The sequence below is a fragment of the Silene latifolia genome, chromosome 4 (genome assembly GCF_048544455.1).
Source record: "Silene latifolia isolate original U9 population chromosome 4, ASM4854445v1, whole genome shotgun sequence".
Taxonomy (NCBI): Eukaryota; Viridiplantae; Streptophyta; class Magnoliopsida; order Caryophyllales; family Caryophyllaceae; genus Silene; species Silene latifolia.
In genome coordinates, this window is record NC_133529.1 from 19,962,161 (window position 1) to 19,981,286 (window position 19,126).

Below are 19,126 nucleotides of genomic sequence, written 5' to 3' on the forward strand. Positions count from 1 at the left end.
GGGATAAGTTGTTCCTTGGCTAAATGTATATTGTAGAGAGATAAGGAAGATTATACCAGATGAATAGTGTTTCTTAGGTTAAGTTCTGGATCCTTTCCTCAATGAAGGTTGAGGAGTATTTATAGACTTTCACCTTTTGTCACGTAGTGGCCAAGTGGCCAAGTGGCTAGCAGGTGGAAAGACTGATCTACCCCTCGGCCGAGGGACCTATGGCAGGCCGGCGGGCCCTGTTGGCTCACCGCCGAGGGGTCTTAGATGTGAGTACACGGGTATGTGCCCCGGCTGGCAAGTTGCCATGCCGAGACCCAGGCTGACAGGCCGATGGGCTGCATCGGCTAGGCTGCCTAAGCCGTTGACTTGCTGTGGATATCTTTGACCTTGCTCAATATGTTGACTTGGTCAGCGGTGCAGAATATGCCCCATCAATTGTCGATACTTATCTGATTCGGTTTTGTTAAATACCGTATCACATATAAGGAAATTCATATAATTAAAATCGTATATCGTGTCTTATGCATATAGCAAAATCGTATCGTATAACTTTTTTAATCGTCTCTAACCACACTGCTACTCATGTCCCTCTTCATCTTACTTCTTGCTTATTGATTTCTCATTCTTTATTTTTCCGGTTATATTTATGTTCAATAATTTTTATGTGAAAACCAAAACAATAAAATTCCGAACGAGAAGTAAATGTCTCAGATTAAACTAAAAGAAGAACTGAATTTGGCAATCTTGGTTAAATTATATTTAAGAGCACATATTAAAAGAATAAAATTCCATAATAAAAAAACATGGTGTACAAGGATTATCAGAACGCTTAAGAATGAAAAGAAAAAGATGGAAGAATTGGATTTTACGTGACCATATTTGATAAAGAGGCAATGAAGAGTTTTTGGGAAAAAGAGATGTTCTTGTATGACGTGTAAAACGACAAAGACAACCATGCAACTATGGAAATGTTAGAAATCTCCGTTAAACTTGACGGAAATAGGAATTTGGGATCCTTAAAGCTCCCTAATAATATTTTAGGTCCTTATAGCTAGTTTTATGCAAAGTTAAGGTCCTTGTACTTTAGTTAACTCCTCTAACAACCTATCATATTGTTGTGAAGTAGTCTTGCTTCAGACGGGTCTTTTTGGTCTGAAATAATAAAACGAGATTTTGTAACCATTTTACAGTTAAATGTGACCACTATTGAAAAATCAGTTACCATAAGCTGTAACACTGGCTATGCCATTGTGGTTATATTTAACTATAAAATGGTTTCATATGCCCGTCTGAAAAATAAGACAAAAAATATCCGTCTGAAACAAGAATCTGTGTTGTGCAAGACATCTTCATTTTTTTTAACAACGATAAATAAAGTCAATTACACTACAAACACGGGAGTATATCCAACTTTTACACCCAATTTAACCATCAAGAAGGCAAAAACCCTAAAGAAAAACCTTACTTTAATTTTTACACCTAATTTATGCGGGTATATTCATTACAAGCTTGTAACGAATCAAATACCATTCATATAAGTATATAAGACAAAAATAAAGCGTTTAATGTTAAATTGAGAAAACAGAATATAAAGATACACGAGATATACGAGAATTATTCTGTTAGATAATATCTTGCAATTAGGTAATATTGTATATTTAGTTACCATGTATATAGGAAAGTCAAAGATTGAGTTGATCATATGTACTATATATCATAGCCTTGTATCAGATGTTTTGTGATGAATGAATAACACAATTACCTCGTCTTCATGAGTTTATAATTTCACATGGTATCAGAGCCAGAAACAATTCAACACACAAAAAAAAAAAAAGGCCAAAACGAAAATACAAAGGAGTATTGATTTCACCATGGCAGGTGATAGCAAAGGAGACATGAATGGTCCAAAGACTATTCCTGTCACATCGCCATTATTTTTGCATCCCTCGGAAAGCCCGAACTTGAATGTTACGCAGATTATATTTAACGGAAATAACTACGATTTATGGGCAGATGCCGTCAAAAACGGATTGGACGCAAAGAATAAATTAGCGTTCATCGAAGGCAGGGTCAAGAAACCTTCGAATGATGGAGATGAAGAGACGGTGGAGTCAGTAGCATGGAGGCAGTGTAATGCCATGATTCGAGCGTGGCTTCGGAATGTCATCGACCCGAAGTTACATTCAAGCATTACTTTTAATCAACCCGTACATGAAATATAGGAGGAATTGCGTGGAAGATATGCGGCAGGAAATGCGCCAAGGGTTCACCAATTAAAAGGGGAACTCAACGAATGCAAGCAAGGGACGGATTCCGTAGTCGAGTATTATACGCGACTCAAGACAATATGGGATGAATTGGGAAATTACAGCACCGCGAAAGCATGCACGTGTGGAGCCGCGGCTTCGATAGCAAAGGAAAAGGAGGAAGAGAAAGTTCACCAATTCCTATTGGGATTGGATTCCAAGTTATACGGTAATGTAAGAACAAACCTCTTAATGGAAGATCCTATTGCTAATATGAATCGTGTATATGCTATTGTGTTGAGGGAAGAGAGACATGCCTCCATAACCAAAGTTAAGGAGGAGAAGATAGAAGCAGCTGCCATGGCAGCGAGAACCTCAAGTGCTGGAAGAGGACGGACAGAATACAAAAAGCAAGACGCTGATGAGGAGGATTCAGCTCGGTACTGTTCGTATTGCAAGAAATACTATCATACCGAGGAAAATTGCTATGACAAACACGAGTATGAAGAAGTAAAGGCAAGAGAAAGGGGACGTGGCAGAAGAGGTAATCACCGAGGAGGAAACAGCCGAGGCAGAGGCCGTGGACGAGGGTACCAGGCCAACGCCATGGGTGCTACATCTGGATCGAAGAGTGGAGAAAGTTCAAATCAGAACATTCCCTTTACCTCTGAGGAGATCGACAAAATTCGTTCCCTGTTAAATGGCAGTGCAGACGGTAATGACAGGCTCAAAGGTATGAAAATTACTTTGGATGTTGATTGGTTAATAGATAGCGGTTGCTCTCATTATATGACAGGAAAGAAAGAATTATTACGGAATATCAGATACGGGGAATTGTCCACTGTTAGTTTGCCAGACGGAAGAAAAATGAACGCCCAAATTCATGGAGAAGTTGAATTGAGCAAAAATTTTATTTTGAAAGACGTCCTTTTTGTACCAACACTAACTTGCGATCTCATTTCGGTCCAACAATTAATAAGTGAAAATAATTGTGTGGTCAATTTTGATGCTAATGCGTGTGAAATGCAGGACCGGATTACGAGGATGACGATTGGACGGGGTGAGCATCGACAAGGAGTGTATTATTACAAGCCGGAGAAGACGGAGCAAACGGGCCAAGTAACCGTGACCAAGGAAGGACGGTTGTGCCACAACAGAGTTGGACACTGATGGTCTCAAGTTAAACCTCGCAAGTGCACGATTTTATCGTTGTACACTTAAAAGGGTCGATCCCACAAGGAGTAGGTGGAGTACTAATCGTTCTAATTCACCGGTTTAGCTAAGTCGATAAATAACAAAGAGGGTGGTAACAAACTAGCACTTAAACTAACAAATTTAAAGACTATAAACTAGACTAGATAAGAACAAGCTAAAAGATAAAGGATAGATCAAATAAAGAGAAGGACTAGAACTCGGTTCTCCCACAAATATGAGTAATTCCACATACTAATCGTCTTGGCTAATCAAAAGGGGTAGAAAGGTAAGGGGGAGATGGCTCTAATTCGCCTAGAACCTCCCTTCCGGTCTCGCAATAGGACACTAGCTACTCCGACTAACCCCCCTCCCGGGTTCGAAAGCCGGTATCCCTAACTCAAAACCCGACAACCCCAAGAACATGCATTTTCCCAAGGAGGTCAAGTAAATGGTCAAGGTCATTAAGCCCTCATCATATTCCGGGTCATCCCACTCCCCCTTCCGGAGGTCGATTTCAAACGCTAGCCTAGAGGCACCCTCCCTAGGATCTCCCTTCCGGTCTCAACCTTAGTTGGTGACAAGGTCAAATATCGGGTATCCAACTTACAACCTAACCAACTTCCATTGGTGGTCAAGGGTCACGAGTCGACACTACCCAAAACCCAAACCTTAAACAAGCAAAATCCTCTAGACTACCCTCACCAATTTTCCCCACAAATTAGCCTTAATGATAATTAGTTAGTGAAATTACCCATATCGGGTCAAACCGAGTCCTAGAAGGAGACTACTCACTAATCATGTCTCTAAAGGCTAAATAAACAACAAAGATGGAATCTTTAAACATAAACATGGGTGGAAGATGAATTCTACTTCTAAACATTCAACAATCCAACAATAATTAAGAGGAAAGATGGTTTAATCTAATAACAAGGATGAACAAACTAAAATACACAATCTTTAACACAATCAACTCAAAGATTAAGTCTTTGAGGACAATTAGCAAGGATGAACAAAGGAAAGAGAAATAATGAAAAGATAAACAATGAAAAGATGAACAATGGTGAAAACAACAACAATCAAACAACAAAGATGCAAATTTAACATGAACAACAAACAAGAGAGAGAGATTTTGACTAAACTATCAACAAACAACAAGTTTCAACAACTTCCAACAAAAAGAAATCTAACAACAACAAACAACAATGGAAAACAATTGAAGAACAAGGGAGAAAAGAGAAAAAGGAAAGAAACAATACCAACTATTGAAAGGATGAACAATAAGGAAGAACAAGGTAAGAACAATAATAATAATCTTTGATTGATGAAGAATGATTGCCAAGTTACAAAGGATTTGAGTTTCCTCTCTTAACCTTATAAATTTCTTCCCCAAACTAGGATTGGATCCCTAATTTTCTGGGAAATTAAGTATTTATATGCCTTACAAAAAGTTAGGTGAGAATACAAGAGAAGACGAAAACAACTGCAGCCGAGGGAGTAAATTGTACCCGGGAGGGTACAATTATGCCCGGGCGGGTACAATTGTACCCTCCCGGGTAAAATGTCAAAATGGGCTGAAAAACGCTAAAAATGTCAAAAACTTGAGAGGTACCCGGCCGGGTAAAGTTGTGCCCGGTCGGGTGAAGTTGTGCCCGGCCGGGTGTAGTTGACTCCCTCGGTTGTAATTCCTCCTAGTTGCTTCCATTTTTCAAACAAATCCCGCTCCAAGTTCCATCCCTCTTACATTCTCGAGCATGGTACCTACAAAAGGGTTCATAAGTACGGAAAAAATGCTCAAAAGATGTCTTACACTAAGCATGAGGGAAAATAACTCGGACTAGGCTAATACTAACTAAATGAGTTCATAATGCTTGATTTATCACGACAAAATGGGTCCAGGACATCAAAATATGGGGGTTGAAATGGTGTTATCAAATCTCCCCACACTTGACCCTTACTCGTCCCCGAGTAAGTCCAAAACCAAAGCACAAGAGACTACTATAATATCCATCAAGAGTGTGTGCACAATATAAGCATCACTCAATTATTCTAAATTAACAGCCGATCGAGTATTAGCGCACTCAACGCCCCTTCAACTCACAATTTAACACTCATGAGGGAAAAGTGCCCTATTGCAAGGCAAGTTGGGTCTTGCTACAAAATTGCGATGCATCCAACATGAAAACACATAATCAGGCTATGAAATGCATCTAACAAAAATGGTCCACTTTCCTCATCTAAGTGGCCGGATTTTTAAGCAACAAAACATGGTCTTGGTCGGGAGTACCATCTCAGAAGTTCCAACGGAGGTGCCAACCCCCTAAGCATGACTCAAGCAACCCTAGTGTGACCAATACTCAAGAAACACATTCAAGAGCGGGGTAAGGGGAAGTAGGCAAGCCCGCTGAGAATTACAAAACCGACACGAGATTCAACCAAAAGACCCATGACTAAGGGGACCTAGGCAACGACATCCTCACGGTTTTCACTTGTCACTCAATGAAAGAACAAGGTGATTTTTGTGACAAAAAGTAACCAAAATCACTCTCCTAACTCGACTAGCGAAAACTTGCCCGCAATCTAATGTGTAAGACCGTCCTATGTCCAATGAAATGCAAACAATGGTAAAATGCACACAATATGAAACAAGGGTTGTAACGGGGCTAGGGAGTAGGACGAAACGGGATTGGTGCAAGCACCGTTTGGATATGTAGAGTTCAAATCAAGAATTGCCGACACATCGTAACCCACTTCTTATTGCAACACATGAGACACGTCTATGCCCTAACATAGGATTGTTTATCAAAACCATGCAAAAATTGCATAAACCCAACTCAAATTGGAAAAACTTGAAAGTACTCCTCTTATTTCAACAAATGGTAACGTCTACACCCTAACAAAAACTCGGTTTCCCAAGTCATGCAAAAATTGTGTAAACCCGACTCATTTTGGAAAAACATCAAATTGCCCCTTTATTTAGCAACGGCTTTTTCTACCCCTTTAAATGATGAGTAAGGGTGTTGCTTGCCTTTTTCTTGACAACATATATACAACACAAGTAACTCATTTTCTTTTTTGATTTTTCATAACTTTTTCACTTTTCTATTTTGTTTTTCATTTCTTTTTCAAAACCTCTTATTTATATACAATGCCAAATGCATACCAAATTCCGACCCAAGTGGATATGTATACTATCCACCACTATGACCCAAATCACCTCCTACAACACAACTACAAAACCGACCAATTCTTGATTAAGGAAGGGTGGTTATGGAATGTAGCTATTTTAGTGGGTTTGCCAAATGGAAAGGCTAAAGCTCAAAGGGGTAAATCAAAAATGGAGATAATGGAAGGGACAAAACAAGGCAATTTGGCTATGTGAGGTTCATATGCATGTGAAAACATATTTTATTTCATAACTTGTGCACAAAAAATAAAATGCAGATCATGGTCTAAGGACGGAATGACACACTTATGCGTCTTGATGTGACACGCCTCGCGAGGAGGCCTACTCTCAAACCTAGATGAGGGCGGGGTATGAATGTACCCACCCTAGGAGGCTCTACCCTTACCTTTGAGTGGCTAATTCGAGCCCTAGGTCTAGTCTACGGTCCTAGGTCTCACAAGACCGGTCTAAACTCATTGGTCAAGCCCGCTTCCCTTGGCTAACTAAGAGGCCACGGGTGCAAGTCACGGGGAGGGGAAAGGCACAATTGGAAATATAGCTCATCATGGGGGTACTTGGTTCCCTTCCTCGACCATGCTTATGCAAATCATTTACAAACTAAGTGCAACTAAGTCTAACAACAACACATATGTACATGTGAACAAATGCATGCGGAAATTTAAACAAACATGAAACGAAACGTGCAACAAGTTGGCTAATCCTAGCAACACATCAACACCAACAATCCAAAGTTCCCCAAAGGAACATCCAAGGCACAAAAATCCCATCCTCCTCCATATTATACAACAATATAAAAAGAGAGAGAATGAAAAAGGAGAAAGAGATAAGAACATGTATACCAAGCGGTCTTCTAGTCTCCTTTTTGCCTCGGAATGTCAATGTACCTATGTCACTTTGTTAGCCAAATACATGTATATACAATGCAAATATTTTTGTAATTTTTCGAAATTTTTCAATTTTTAGGCATTTTTTGAATTTTCTTAAATTTACAAGCATTTACAAATATATACAAATATTCACAAGAGTGGATATTTCCCTCCCCACACTTGAAATGTACATTGTCCTCAATGGACAAAAGCATAGGGAGTGAATAGGAAAACTAAAGGAACATATTTTTGTATTTTTAATTTTTGAAAATAAAAAGAACATATTTTTGGTATTTTTCTCAATATTTGAATTTCCTCCCCACACTTATTTATTTATATTACTTCCAAATGGAAATAAATGTGTGGAGGAAAATAAAAATGAAAATGCATGTTTTTGGTGTTTTTTTTAGACCCTCCCCACACTTATTTATAGACATGGGAGGGCATTTAGAGAAATAAAAGAACATGTTTTTGTTGGTTTTTGTCATTTTTCATTTTTTTTTGTGATTTTAAAAATAAGAATGCAATGCATGCTCTATACTATATGCAATAATTGAAAGGACAATGCAAATTATACTACATGAATGCATAGAGAGCTAATTTAGATTAACTCCTATTTGGGTCATGTCACTAAATGCAAAATGCGATAAAAACTTAATTAAAGAGAAGGAGAATATATACATTGTGGTGGTTGTTAAGTAACTCCACCAAACCTCTTCATCAAAGAGTCTTCAATCAACCGGGATCCCCCTCTTGGAATCCCGCTATCCCTTTAATAACTTCAAATTTTCCCATGGAGTATGAGCTTCCAAGCTTTGACAACACTTCATGTACACCGCTTATGGCGTGGTGCACTTCCGACCATTTCCGGGCAATTTCTTCTTCAAGCTTCTTCTTGTCATGGACAAGAACTTCTTCATTTTCAAGGCTTGGTTCACATTTCCCTTTTCTTTTCACCTTCTTTCTCCATTCTTTTGGTTTCTTCTTCTCAACCCTTGGCTTCATTTTTGGAGGGGTATTAGTGCTAGAATCAAATTTGGGAGGGATCACATTGGGGTGATCCCCTCCACCCTCAAGCTTCAACTCTTCTTTTCCTTTTTCATTTGTTGGGCAAGCTTCTAATGGATCCAAAAATGAAGGCCCTAAATTAGGTTCATCCAAGTTATCTTCCACCATATCCACCCTACAACAAGAGTTGCCCATAGGAGGAGACTTCATGGAATTGTTGAGTTCAAACTCAATCTTCTCATTACCCACTTGGAGTGAGAGTTTTCCACTCTTAACATCTATCATAGCACCTCCCGTGGCCAAGCAAGGCCTCCCTAAAATGATTGGCACATGGCTATCTTCGGGCATGTCCATGACAAAGAAGTCGCATGGTATGATTAGTTTTCCAACAACCAAGGGTACATCTTCAATTACACCAATGGGAAATTTAACCGATCGATCGGCTAGTTGAAGTGAAACTCTAGTTGGCTTCAAATCTCCCAAATCAAGCCTCTTGAAGATTGAAAGTGGCATGAGGCTCACACTAGCCCCCAAGTCACACAATGCTCTTTTAATAGCCACTCCTTGGATAGAACACGGAATTGAGAAGCTACCCGGATCTTCTAGCTTATTTGTAAGCTTGTTGGTGTGAGTAAGAATAGCACTACACTCCTTAGAGAGGTTGATGGTTTGCACCTCTCCATTCTTCTTTTTCAAAGTGACAAGTTCTTTAAGAAACTTACCATATGATGGAATTTCGGTAATCATATCAAGGAAAGGAATAGTGACATTCATTCCCTTCAAGATCTCAACAAACTTCTCATATTTCTTTTCAAGCCTAGGCCTTGCAAGCCTTTGTGGAAAGGGTACCGGTGCTACATACTCCCTTGGGGATGGAGTACATTCTTTGGCCTTAGTTGCAATAGGTTCATCTTGCTTTGGAGGATCAACCATCTCCACCTCCTTTGACTTCTCCACCCTAATCTCACCTTCTTCCACAACTTCAATCGGGTGCTCTTTCACTACTTCACTAGACACTCTTTTCCTCTTCCACTTAGGAGATTTCTCAACCTCCTCCAATTGTCTTCCACTTCTCAAAAATACCGCATTCATCTCCCTTGGGTTAACCGTATTACCCGGAAACTTCCCTGGATTTTGAGCCAATTGACTCAATTGTTGTGAAATTTGGGCTACATGAGTTTCCGTAGCTTTTTGGGATGCTCGTATTTCATCATTAACCCGGCTTTGTGAGGCAATGTGGTTGTCAAGCTTTGAGTCGACTTTTTGGTTGGCAATCACCAATTGCTCAAAGGCTTGCTCCCAAGAAGGTTTTTGAGGGGTTTGAAAGTTTTGGTTTTGAGGTTGGTTGAAATTTTGTCCCTTGAAACCCCCAAATGGTTGTTGGTTTTGAGTGACAAATTGTTTTCCTTGGAAACCGGGTGGGATTTGTCTTTGGAATTGAGAGTTTTGATTGAACCTTTGTTGTTGTGGTGAGGAAGTGGTTGGGTTTTGAATGTTTTGTGAAGCATAAGACAAGAAAGGGTGAGTTCTTTTTCCATTGACAAATTGGTTGTTATTATTATTGTTGAACCCTTGTCTTGCACTAGTGGATTCCCAAATTCCATTTGCTTGCTCATAGCATTCCTCTTGGAGGGGTGAAATCAATGGACACCCAATGGGAGTGTGCCCTTGTTCACCACACAAATCACAAGACAAGACTTGCCTCATATCGGAGCTTGAAGGTTTTGAATTTAGCAAAGCAACTTGTTGGGTGAGTTCATCTAGCATTCCCTTAACCTCCACATTCAAAACCGCGCTAGAATCCTTGTTCTTGCCCTTTCTCAATTGCCTATCACTTCCCCATTCCATAGTTCGTGAGGCCATCTCCTCAATCAGCTCCTTTGCCGCTTTATGCCCCAAAATGTCTAAGGCACCTTTTCCCGACCCCGCATCTAATGAAAGCCGAAGGTCTTGGGTCAACCCTTTGTAAAAATTGTTCACTAGCTCGGCCTCGGAGATGCCATGGTGGGGGCATAACCGTTGGAGTCTCTTATACCGCTCCCATGCCTCATATAAGGTCTCATCCTCTTCTTGAGTAAAGCTTTGTAGTTCACTCTTTACTTTGGCCGTTCTTGAGGGTGGGAAATACTTGTTTAAAAATGCCGAGGCCAACTCATCCCATGTTTTGAAGGAATCCGGGTCACAATTCTTCAACCAATCCTTGGCCGAACCCCTAAGAGAACGGGGGAACAACCTAAGGCGAACCGCGTCATCGGAAACCCCATTTGACTTGTACATATCACAATTTTCAAGGAAATCATTTAAATGATCATTTGGGTTCTCCAAGGGACTTCCTCCAAATTGGTTGTCTTGAACAAGGTTGAGCAAGGCATTTTTAATCTCAAAGTTATTAGCTTGAATTCGTGGCCTTTGGATGCTTGGATTGACTATGTGCTTAGGAGCCATAGTGTCTCTTATCGGAACCGGATCACCCATGGTGTTAGGTTATTCTTCTAAAACCCCAAAAGGATTTTCAAAAACTTCGGTAGCTTCTTGGTGATTAACTTCTTCAATTGGCGGTGTATCAATTGGTGGTGTATCAAGTAAACCCCTTCTTCTTAGAGAATTAAGTCTTCTTGCCGTGGCTTCAATTTCGCGATCAAGTGGATATGTTGGTTGACCTCGTCTTCGTCGCCTACTCATGCAAAAGACCTAAGCACTTGAAAGAAAGGATTAGTAACAAAGGACTTAGTCTAAACTAGAACAAAAACGATTAATATCAAGCCGTACTCCCGGAATCGGCGCCAAAAACTTGATGGTCTCAAGTTAAACCTCGCAAGTGCACGATTTTATCGTTGTACACTTAAAAGGGTCGATCCCACAAGGAGTAGGTGGAGTACTAATCGTTCTAATTCACCGGTTTAGCTAAGTCGATAAATAACAAAGAGGGTGGTAACAAACTAGCACTTAAACTAACAAATTTAAAGACTATAAACTAGACTAGATAAGAACAAGCTAAAAGATAAAGGATAGATCAAATAAAGAGAAGGACTAGAACTCGGTTCTCCCACAAATATGAGTAATTCCACATACTAATCGTCTTGGCTAATCAAAAGGGGTAGAAAGGTAAGGGGGAGATGGCTCTAATTCGCCTAGAACCTCCCTTCCGGTCTCGCAATAGGACACTAGCTACTCCGACTAACCCCCCTCCCGGGTTCGAAAGCCGGTATCCCTAACTCAAAACCCGACAACCCCAAGAACATGCATTTTCCCAAGGAGGTCAAGTAAATGGTCAAGGTCATTAAGCCCTCATCATATTCCGGGTCATCCCACTCCCCCTTCCGGAGGTCGATTTCAAACGCTAGCCTAGAGGCACCCTCCCTCGGTTCTCCCTTCCGGTCTCAACCTTAGTTGGTGACAAGGTCAAATATCGGGTATCCAACTTACAACCTAACCAACTTCCGTTGGTGGTCAAGGGTCACGAGTCGACACTACCCAAAACCCAAACCTTAAACAAGCAAAATCCTCTAGACTACCCTCACCAATTTTCCCCATAAATTAGCCTTAATGATAATTAGTTAGTGAAATTACCCATATCGGGTCAAACCGAGTCCTAGAAGGAGACTACTCACTAATCCTGTCTCTAAAGGCTAAATAAACAACAAAGATGGAATCTTTAAACATAAACATGGGTGGAAGATGAATTCTACTTCTAAACATTCAACAATCCAACAATAATTAAGAGGAAAGATGGTTTAATCTAATAACAAGGATGAACAAACTAAAAGACACAATCTTTAACACAATCAACTCAAAGATTAAGTCTTTGAGGACAATTAGCAAGGATGAACAAAGGAAAGAGAAATAATGAAAAGATAAACAATGAAAAGATGAACAATGGTGAAAACAACAACAATCAAACAACAAAGATGCAAATTTAACATGAACAACAAACAAGAGAGAGAGATTTTGACTAAACTATCAACAAACAACAAGTTTCAACAACTTCCAACAAAAAGAAATCTAACAACAACAAACAACAATGGAAAACAATTGAAGAACAAGGGAGAAAAGAGAAAAAGGAAAGAAACAATACCAACTATTGAAAGGATGAACAATAAGGAAGAACAAGGTAAGAACAATAATAATAATCTTTGATTGATGAAGAATGATTGCCAAGTTACAAAGGATTTGAGTTTCCTCTCTTAACCTTATAAATTTCTTCCCCAAACTAGGATTGGATCCCTAATTTTCTGGGAAATTAAGTATTTATATGCCTTACAAAAAGTTAGGTGAGAATACAAGAGAAGACGAAAACAATCTGCAATGAGGGAGTAAATTGTACCCGGAGGGTACAATTTATGCCCGGAGGGTACAATTATGCCCGGGCGGGTACAATTGTACCCTCCCGGGTAAAATGTCAAAATGGGCTGAAAAACGCTAAAAATGTCAAAAACTTGAGAGGTACCCGGCCGGGTAAAGTTGTGCCCGGTCGGGTGAAGTTGTGCCCGGCCGGGTGTAGTTGACTCCCTCGGTTGTAATTCCTCCTAGTTGCTTCCATTTTTCAAACAAATCCCGCTCCAAGTTCCATCCCTCTTACATTCTCGAGCATGGTACCTACAAAAGGGTTCATAAGTACGGAAAAAATGCTGAAAACATGTCTTACACTAAGCATGAGGGAAAATAACTCGGACTAGGCTAATACTAACTAAATGAGTTCATAATGCTTGATTTATCACGACAAAATGGGTCCGGGACATCAAAATATGGGGGTTGAAATGGTGTTATCAGACACCCCTCTAAAAGTATTTTTTCCCGTTTTTCTGCTTTAGTTGGACGTAATTTTAATTGGGACTCGGACATGGTTTGTGATTCTTGTTGTAGGGCAAAACAAACCCGTAATGTTTTTCACTCAAATAATAAGCGTTGTGGTGTTTTATTTGGTCTTATTCACTGTGACATATGGGGCCAATATCGTATAGCTAGTCTGACCCGAGCACACTATTTCCTGACCATAGTAGATGACCACAGTCGGGGAGTTTGGGTTTACCTTATGAAAGATAAAAGTGAAGCCGGTGACTTCCTAAAATTTTTTTGTCAAATGGTCAAGACCCAGTTTGAGACTAGTGTCAAAATCATCCAAAGCGATAATGGGACGGAATTGTTATCCGGGTCAATGCAGAGATATTATGAAGAAAATGGTATACTGTTTCAAACTAGCAATACAGATACACCACAACAGAATGGTAGAGTAGAGAGAAAACACCGTCATATACTTGAAAAAGCTAGGGCCTTACGTTTTGAAGGGGGGTTACCTTTACAATTCTGGGGAGAATGTATATTAACAGCAGCTTACCTTATAAATCGTACACCAACGCCTTTGTTAGATGGAAAGACCCCATATGAAATTTTGTATCGTAAGAAACCGAGCTATGACAATGTTAGAATTTTTGGGTGTTTATGTTATGTTCATAATAAAGACAGGACACGAGACAAATTTAGTGAGCGGGGTAAACGTTGCATATTCATTGGGTATCCACACAGTAAAAAGGGATGGAAGGTGTATGATTTAGAGGAAAAGCGGGTCTTTGTGTCACGAGATATTATCTTCTACGAGCACATTTTTCCCTATTTAGAGTCCAATAAAAATGAATGTTCACAACAAGGGGGAGCTAAACTCGGACTTCGGGATGAACCGAATATCGACCCATTCCTGGATGATGTAGAAATTGATGGACCCCATGTTGTGAGGGGGAGATTTGATGCAGGGACAAGCAAAAATGCTGAAACACTTGAACCTGCTCCTTCATTGCCATTCGTTGATAATGTGGATGAAGCCATGGAGAACCGTGAGAATGAGCATACTGATGACAATTCAGAAATGGAATCAGGAGTGACATGAGATACAAATGAACAATTGGAGGAGAGAATGGGACGTGGAGCAAGGGAGAAACGGGAACCGTCATGGAAGAAAGATTACTATTGCAAATCAACAAGAATAATACACTCTACGTCACATGCTCAGCCCGAAGAAAAGAAATCCTTGTCGTCAGGTACGCGTTACCCGTTAGCTAATTATATGACCACTAATTGTTTTTCGCATTCTCACAAAAGTTTTCTAGCAAAAATCGACAAGCACAAGGAGCCTGATCATTACTACGAAGCAGCAAAGAGCAGAGAGTGGCGTGAGGCAATGAAGAAGGAGGTTGATGCATTAGAAAGAAATGGTACTTGGAAAGTTGTGAGTTTACCCGAAGGCAAGAAACCGATAGGGTGCAAATGGGTGTACAAAATCAAATATAGGGCAGATGGAGAAATTGAACGGTACAAGGCGAGACTTGTTGCACAAGGATTTACTCAAATTGAAGGGATAGATTTCCATGAGACTTACGCACCTGTCGCAAAGATGACGAGTGTACGGTGTATGCTAGCAGTAGCGGTAATGAAGAGATGGTTAATTGAACAACTCGATGTGAACAATGCGTTTTTACATGGAGATCTTGAAGAGGAGGTCTACATGAAAATCCCACAAGGATTTGAAAGAAAGGAGCGAAATCAAGTGTGCAAACTGACGAAGTCAATCTATGGGTTAAAGCAAGCTTCCCGTAATTGGTTCGCCAAGTTGACGGTTGCAATGAAAGAATACGGTTTCATACAATCATTGGCGGATTATTCATTATTCACTCTCAACCGAAATGGCTTATTCATAGGAGTGCTTGTGTATGTAGACGACATGATTGTAGTAAGCAATGACAAGAAGACATGTGCTAGGTTCAAGGAATTCTTGGACGAACGATTTGGCATCAAGGACTTGGGACAATTGAAGTTCTTCCTGGGTATAGAAGTGGACCAAGGTAAAAATGGACTATTTTTAAACCAAAGAAAATATGCAATGAGCATAATTGAAGAAAGTGGTATGGCAGGTGCAAAGACGGCTTATACACCGATACAACCAAGACACAATTTGTCCTTGGCGAGAGGATATGTGCTAAAGGACATCATGAAATATAGAAGACTCGTTGGAAGGTTGGTGTATTTGACTATTACAAGACCGGACCTAGTTTATGCGGTTCATATTTTATCGCAATTTGTAAATGAACCGAGGAAGGAACATTGGGAAGCGGCATTGCGAGTGGTAAGATACATTAAAAGAAATCCAAGCAAAGGGATTATTTTCAAAAAATCAGCCGATTACCAACTAGGAGGGTATTGCGATTCGGATTATGCATCTTGTCCGATCACAAGAAGGTCCGTGAGTGGATATTTTGTGTCGATAGGAAAGTCACCGATATCGTGGAGAGCGAAGAAACAAGTAACGGTGGCAAAGTCAACGGCAGAAGCTGAATATAGAGCTATGGGAGGTGTAACAAGTGAACTTATATGGATTAAATCATTCCTTGCTTCACTGGGAGTTTTTCATGAGAAACCAATGGAAATATATTGTGATAATCAAGCGGCAATGCACATTGCGAAGAATCCGATTTTTCATGACCGAACAAAACACATTAAGGTGGATTGTCATTTCGTGAGACAACACTTGATTTCGAATAATATAAGAATGTCTCACGTACGCAGCAAGGAACAGATAGCAGACTTGTTCACCAAAGCACTTGGAGGAGAAAGCTTCGACCATCTACAGTACAAGTTGGGACTCGGATTGCCGAGTGCTCCAACTTGAGGGGGAGTGTTAAATTGAGAAAACAGAATATAAAGATACACGAGATATACGAGAATTATTCTGTTAGATAATATCTTGCAATTAGGTAATATTGTATATTTAGTTACCATGTATATAGGAAAGTCAAAGATTGAGTTGATCATATGTACTATATATCATAGCCTTGTATCACATGTTTTGTGATGAATCATTTGTCTTTATTTAAGGAGTCACAAATCATTTGTCTTTATTTATCTATGTAAGTTTTATTTAACTCCTCACAAGCTTGTAACGGATAAAATTGTAACCCGAGAGTCTGTCAATCAGGTAGATTTTGGAAGCGTTATTTTGTGTTATCATATCAAAGACCAATACTGTCCATACTCGTATTTCAATTTCTCTATTGCTTTCTTTACTGTGATCACACAAGTCACAAGTGAGACCTAAGTAAACACAAATTCTCATTTATGACAGGCATATTCATCGCAAGTTTTTATCTTATCTATCTACAGGGGTATTATTTAACCCATGTTTAATAAAAGGTATATTTATTTCAACTCTCTCCTTTCAATTATTTATTTACTTTCACCCCGATTATTTATTTACTTTTATATTCTTTGACTTTTATATTTTATCAAAGGAAAACAATTGATCGAGACGGGGATTACATTATTTTCAATATTGTCATTGTAATTTTTTCTAAGTTAGATACAAATAGATTCTAAGTTTCTAACCTTGCTCCACCCCCTTGGGTTACTATACTCACCCCGTACCTTAGAATCAAACTCCATTTCCCCTTTCTACAAATTTATGGTGTGGATTTAGAAATTAGAACCCATACTCCCGTACTATCAAACTCCATTTCCTCGTAGGCTCGTATCAATAACAATAACATAACAATAACAATAATTCCTCGTAACAGAAAGAAGTACAACCATTTCGGTAAAGCTATTTTACTATGTTTATAGCTCGAATCTCGTTAATTTACAACTGTGTTAAGATAGAAGCCTGTGATTATTATCATTATTGTGACACATAATCACGAGAGCACTTATTAAGATTTCGAGGACTATTTTGAGCAGCATAGCGAAACAAACAATTCCTGCATAAAACCAGTATTCTGCGACATCATTAGCGAAGGCAGCCTTACAAGATTGACAATCCAAGCATAATGTGGATGGATCGTTGCTCCATTTATAGCAGTCCATGTTTGTGTAGTTTTCATCCTTCGGCTTTATCCAAACTGTTGGACTCGTATAATTGAACCCACATTCTTCCGAAGCTATGCAACAACCAGACTTACAGTTGACATTTAAATAATTAATTAGTTACATTTTTGTAATTATAATAAAACCATTACTGGATCGATATATAATTAAAGAATTGGGGTACAGGGATTCCGGAAAATTAAATTTTAATGTGTATTTTGTTCAATTTTTAGGCCAAAAAATGGTCTTGAGTATTTGTTTCGGGAAAAATGGTAAAATACGGGAATTGTACTTAACGGGTTTGGATTGGAAATACTCCCTCAAAATTAATCTATTGGTAACATTACTCTACTACTTGTGTAGATAAAACAAGTCTAAGAAATGACAAAATATTTGTGTTTAGCTACTCAAGTGGATAATATTTGACCCATTACAAGTTTGCGACGGATATGTCCGTTAGAAATGACCTTTAAAAAGTAAAGATAATGATACGGCGCCACCGGTAGCGGGGTCCCCACTTATTTTATGGGATTTATCCATTATCTTGTGGGTCCACATTTATTGCTTGTGAGAGGGTGGCGCCAAGATTGGGTGCCACCGGTAACTTTTCCAAAAGTAAATGTTACAAATGGATTAGATAGGAAATTTTCTTGCTTTAAGATGATTAAATTAGCGGGATATGTAAGTATAATATTAAAAGTAATGACATTGCACATTGAAATTGAAAGGTATTTATAACACACTCAAATAATGAAAAAGGAAAGGTATTTCAGTAAAGGGATAATTAATTTATTTATACGTTTTTATGTATAATAACTTTAATATTTTTAATCACAACTCTATGATGAAATTTTCTGAATCTGGCACAATTAAAATAAGTGATTTTAACATATACTCCGATCTAATTCTTATTAAAGTCAACCATATATTGCACCTAGAGATGAAAACTAAACTTAATAGAAAATGAAAACATACCTCAAAAGGGTTGAGATGTCTTAGATGTAGTCCATCAAGGGTTTCAAACCTATATTTGGTAGTCATATTGCTACACACATTATCCTTAATAAGTGTGTTCTTGTAATAATTTTCCCAAAGGTAAGCATCATTGACCCTATTTTGTAACCATTTGGAGTACGAGCTTAACTCATACTCCTTATACTCTATTCCAGGAAGTGACTTCCCGGAACCACCTGGGATACTAACAACCAAGGCGAAAAATCCTAAACATAGAAGGATAACATATAACATTACATCACACCAAGCATTCTCAAATGAACACACTTTCTCTTCCGGCTCTCGCCATGGTGCGTTTTCGATACAAAACAAGATAAAAGAGATGAGCCCTACTATTATGAATAAAATGCCTAAGAAGTTGAAGCCCTTTGCCCCTGAGGTCATTTGGGTAAGAAGTTTATATCCCATAGCCAAGGCTGCAGGCCATGTAGCATACTTTAAAAGTATAAATGGTACGTAAAACACCCTCCAATAACCCATTTTTATTATTTTTAGTTAAGTAAATGCTTAAGAATATTACAGAGTAATTTGTTTGATGTTGAGAATGAGTTAGAAAGGTTTTGTTTGTATATAGTACGTACCAAAGAATTAGATAATGGTATTTCATAGACTTAGATCTAAATTGTCAATGTTTAATACGGAGTAATAGGAGGTGATGAGAGGGAATCATGGGTTCAAAAGTCGCAGTAAGAAGTTAGCATTTCGATGCACACAGCTGTGAGAAGCATCTAAAACCATACCCCCTTCTATTCAAATCAATTGTAGGGAATCTTTGATAT

At 39.0% G+C, this 19,126-nt stretch overlaps 3 protein-coding genes and 1 non-coding gene across 4 annotated transcripts; 2 read left to right on the forward strand and 2 right to left on the reverse strand.

Moving 5' to 3' along the window:
• Nucleotides 1-1,862: 1,862 nt before the first annotated feature.
• Nucleotides 1,863-3,407, forward strand: LOC141651197 (uncharacterized). Its single transcript, XM_074458917.1, has 2 exons — nucleotides 1,863-2,105; nucleotides 2,214-3,407. Exons 1-2 carry the CDS (start codon nucleotides 1,863-1,865, stop codon nucleotides 3,405-3,407), a joined length of 1,437 nt encoding a protein of 478 aa, XP_074315018.1.
• A 4,809-nt stretch (nucleotides 3,408-8,216) lies between these two features.
• On the reverse strand, nucleotides 8,217-10,964 carry LOC141651198 (uncharacterized). Its single transcript, XM_074458919.1, has one exon. It carries the CDS (start codon nucleotides 10,962-10,964, stop codon nucleotides 8,217-8,219), a length of 2,748 nt encoding a protein of 915 aa, XP_074315020.1.
• On the forward strand, nucleotides 10,486-10,592 carry LOC141654566 (small nucleolar RNA R71). The gene has a single exon (XR_012548122.1). It is a non-coding gene; the product is annotated as a small nucleolar RNA R71 (small nucleolar RNA).
• A 5,517-nt stretch (nucleotides 10,965-16,481) lies between the features above and the next one.
• Nucleotides 16,482-18,957, reverse strand: LOC141651199 (tetraspanin-8-like). Its single transcript, XM_074458920.1, has 3 exons — nucleotides 18,201-18,957; nucleotides 17,223-17,423; nucleotides 16,482-16,568 (listed from the first exon to the last, which is right to left on the reverse strand). Exons 1-3 carry the CDS (start codon nucleotides 18,825-18,827, stop codon nucleotides 16,482-16,484), a joined length of 915 nt encoding a protein of 304 aa, XP_074315021.1. The 5' UTR covers nucleotides 18,828-18,957.
• Between the last annotated feature and the right edge of the window lie 169 nt (nucleotides 18,958-19,126).

What these genes read in the sequence shown, in the direction of transcription:
- LOC141651198 (XM_074458919.1), bottom strand. Translation starts at nt 10,964, where the DNA reads ATGGGTGATCCGGTTCCGATAAGAGACACTATGGCTCCTAAGCACATA.
- LOC141651197 (XM_074458917.1), top strand. Translation starts at nt 1,863, where the DNA reads ATGGCAGGTGATAGCAAAGGAGACATGAATGGTCCAAAGACTATTCCT. An exon ending in ATGAAGAGACGGTGGAGTCA is followed by an intron (nt 2,106 to 2,213) that starts GTAGCATGGAGG and finishes CATGAAATATAG; the next exon opens with GAGGAATTGCGTGGAAGATA.
- LOC141651199 (XM_074458920.1), bottom strand. Translation starts at nt 18,827, where the DNA reads ATGGGTTATTGGAGGGTGTTTTACGTACCATTTATACTTTTAAAGTAT. An exon ending in TAAAATCACTTATTTTAATT is followed by an intron (nt 17,424 to 18,200) that starts GTGCCAGATTCA and finishes GTCAACTGTAAG; the next exon opens with TCTGGTTGTTGCATAGCTTC. An exon ending in ACTGGTTTTATGCAGGAATT is followed by an intron (nt 16,569 to 17,222) that starts GTTTGTTTCGCT and finishes GTGTTTACTTAG; the next exon opens with GTCTCACTTGTGACTTGTGT.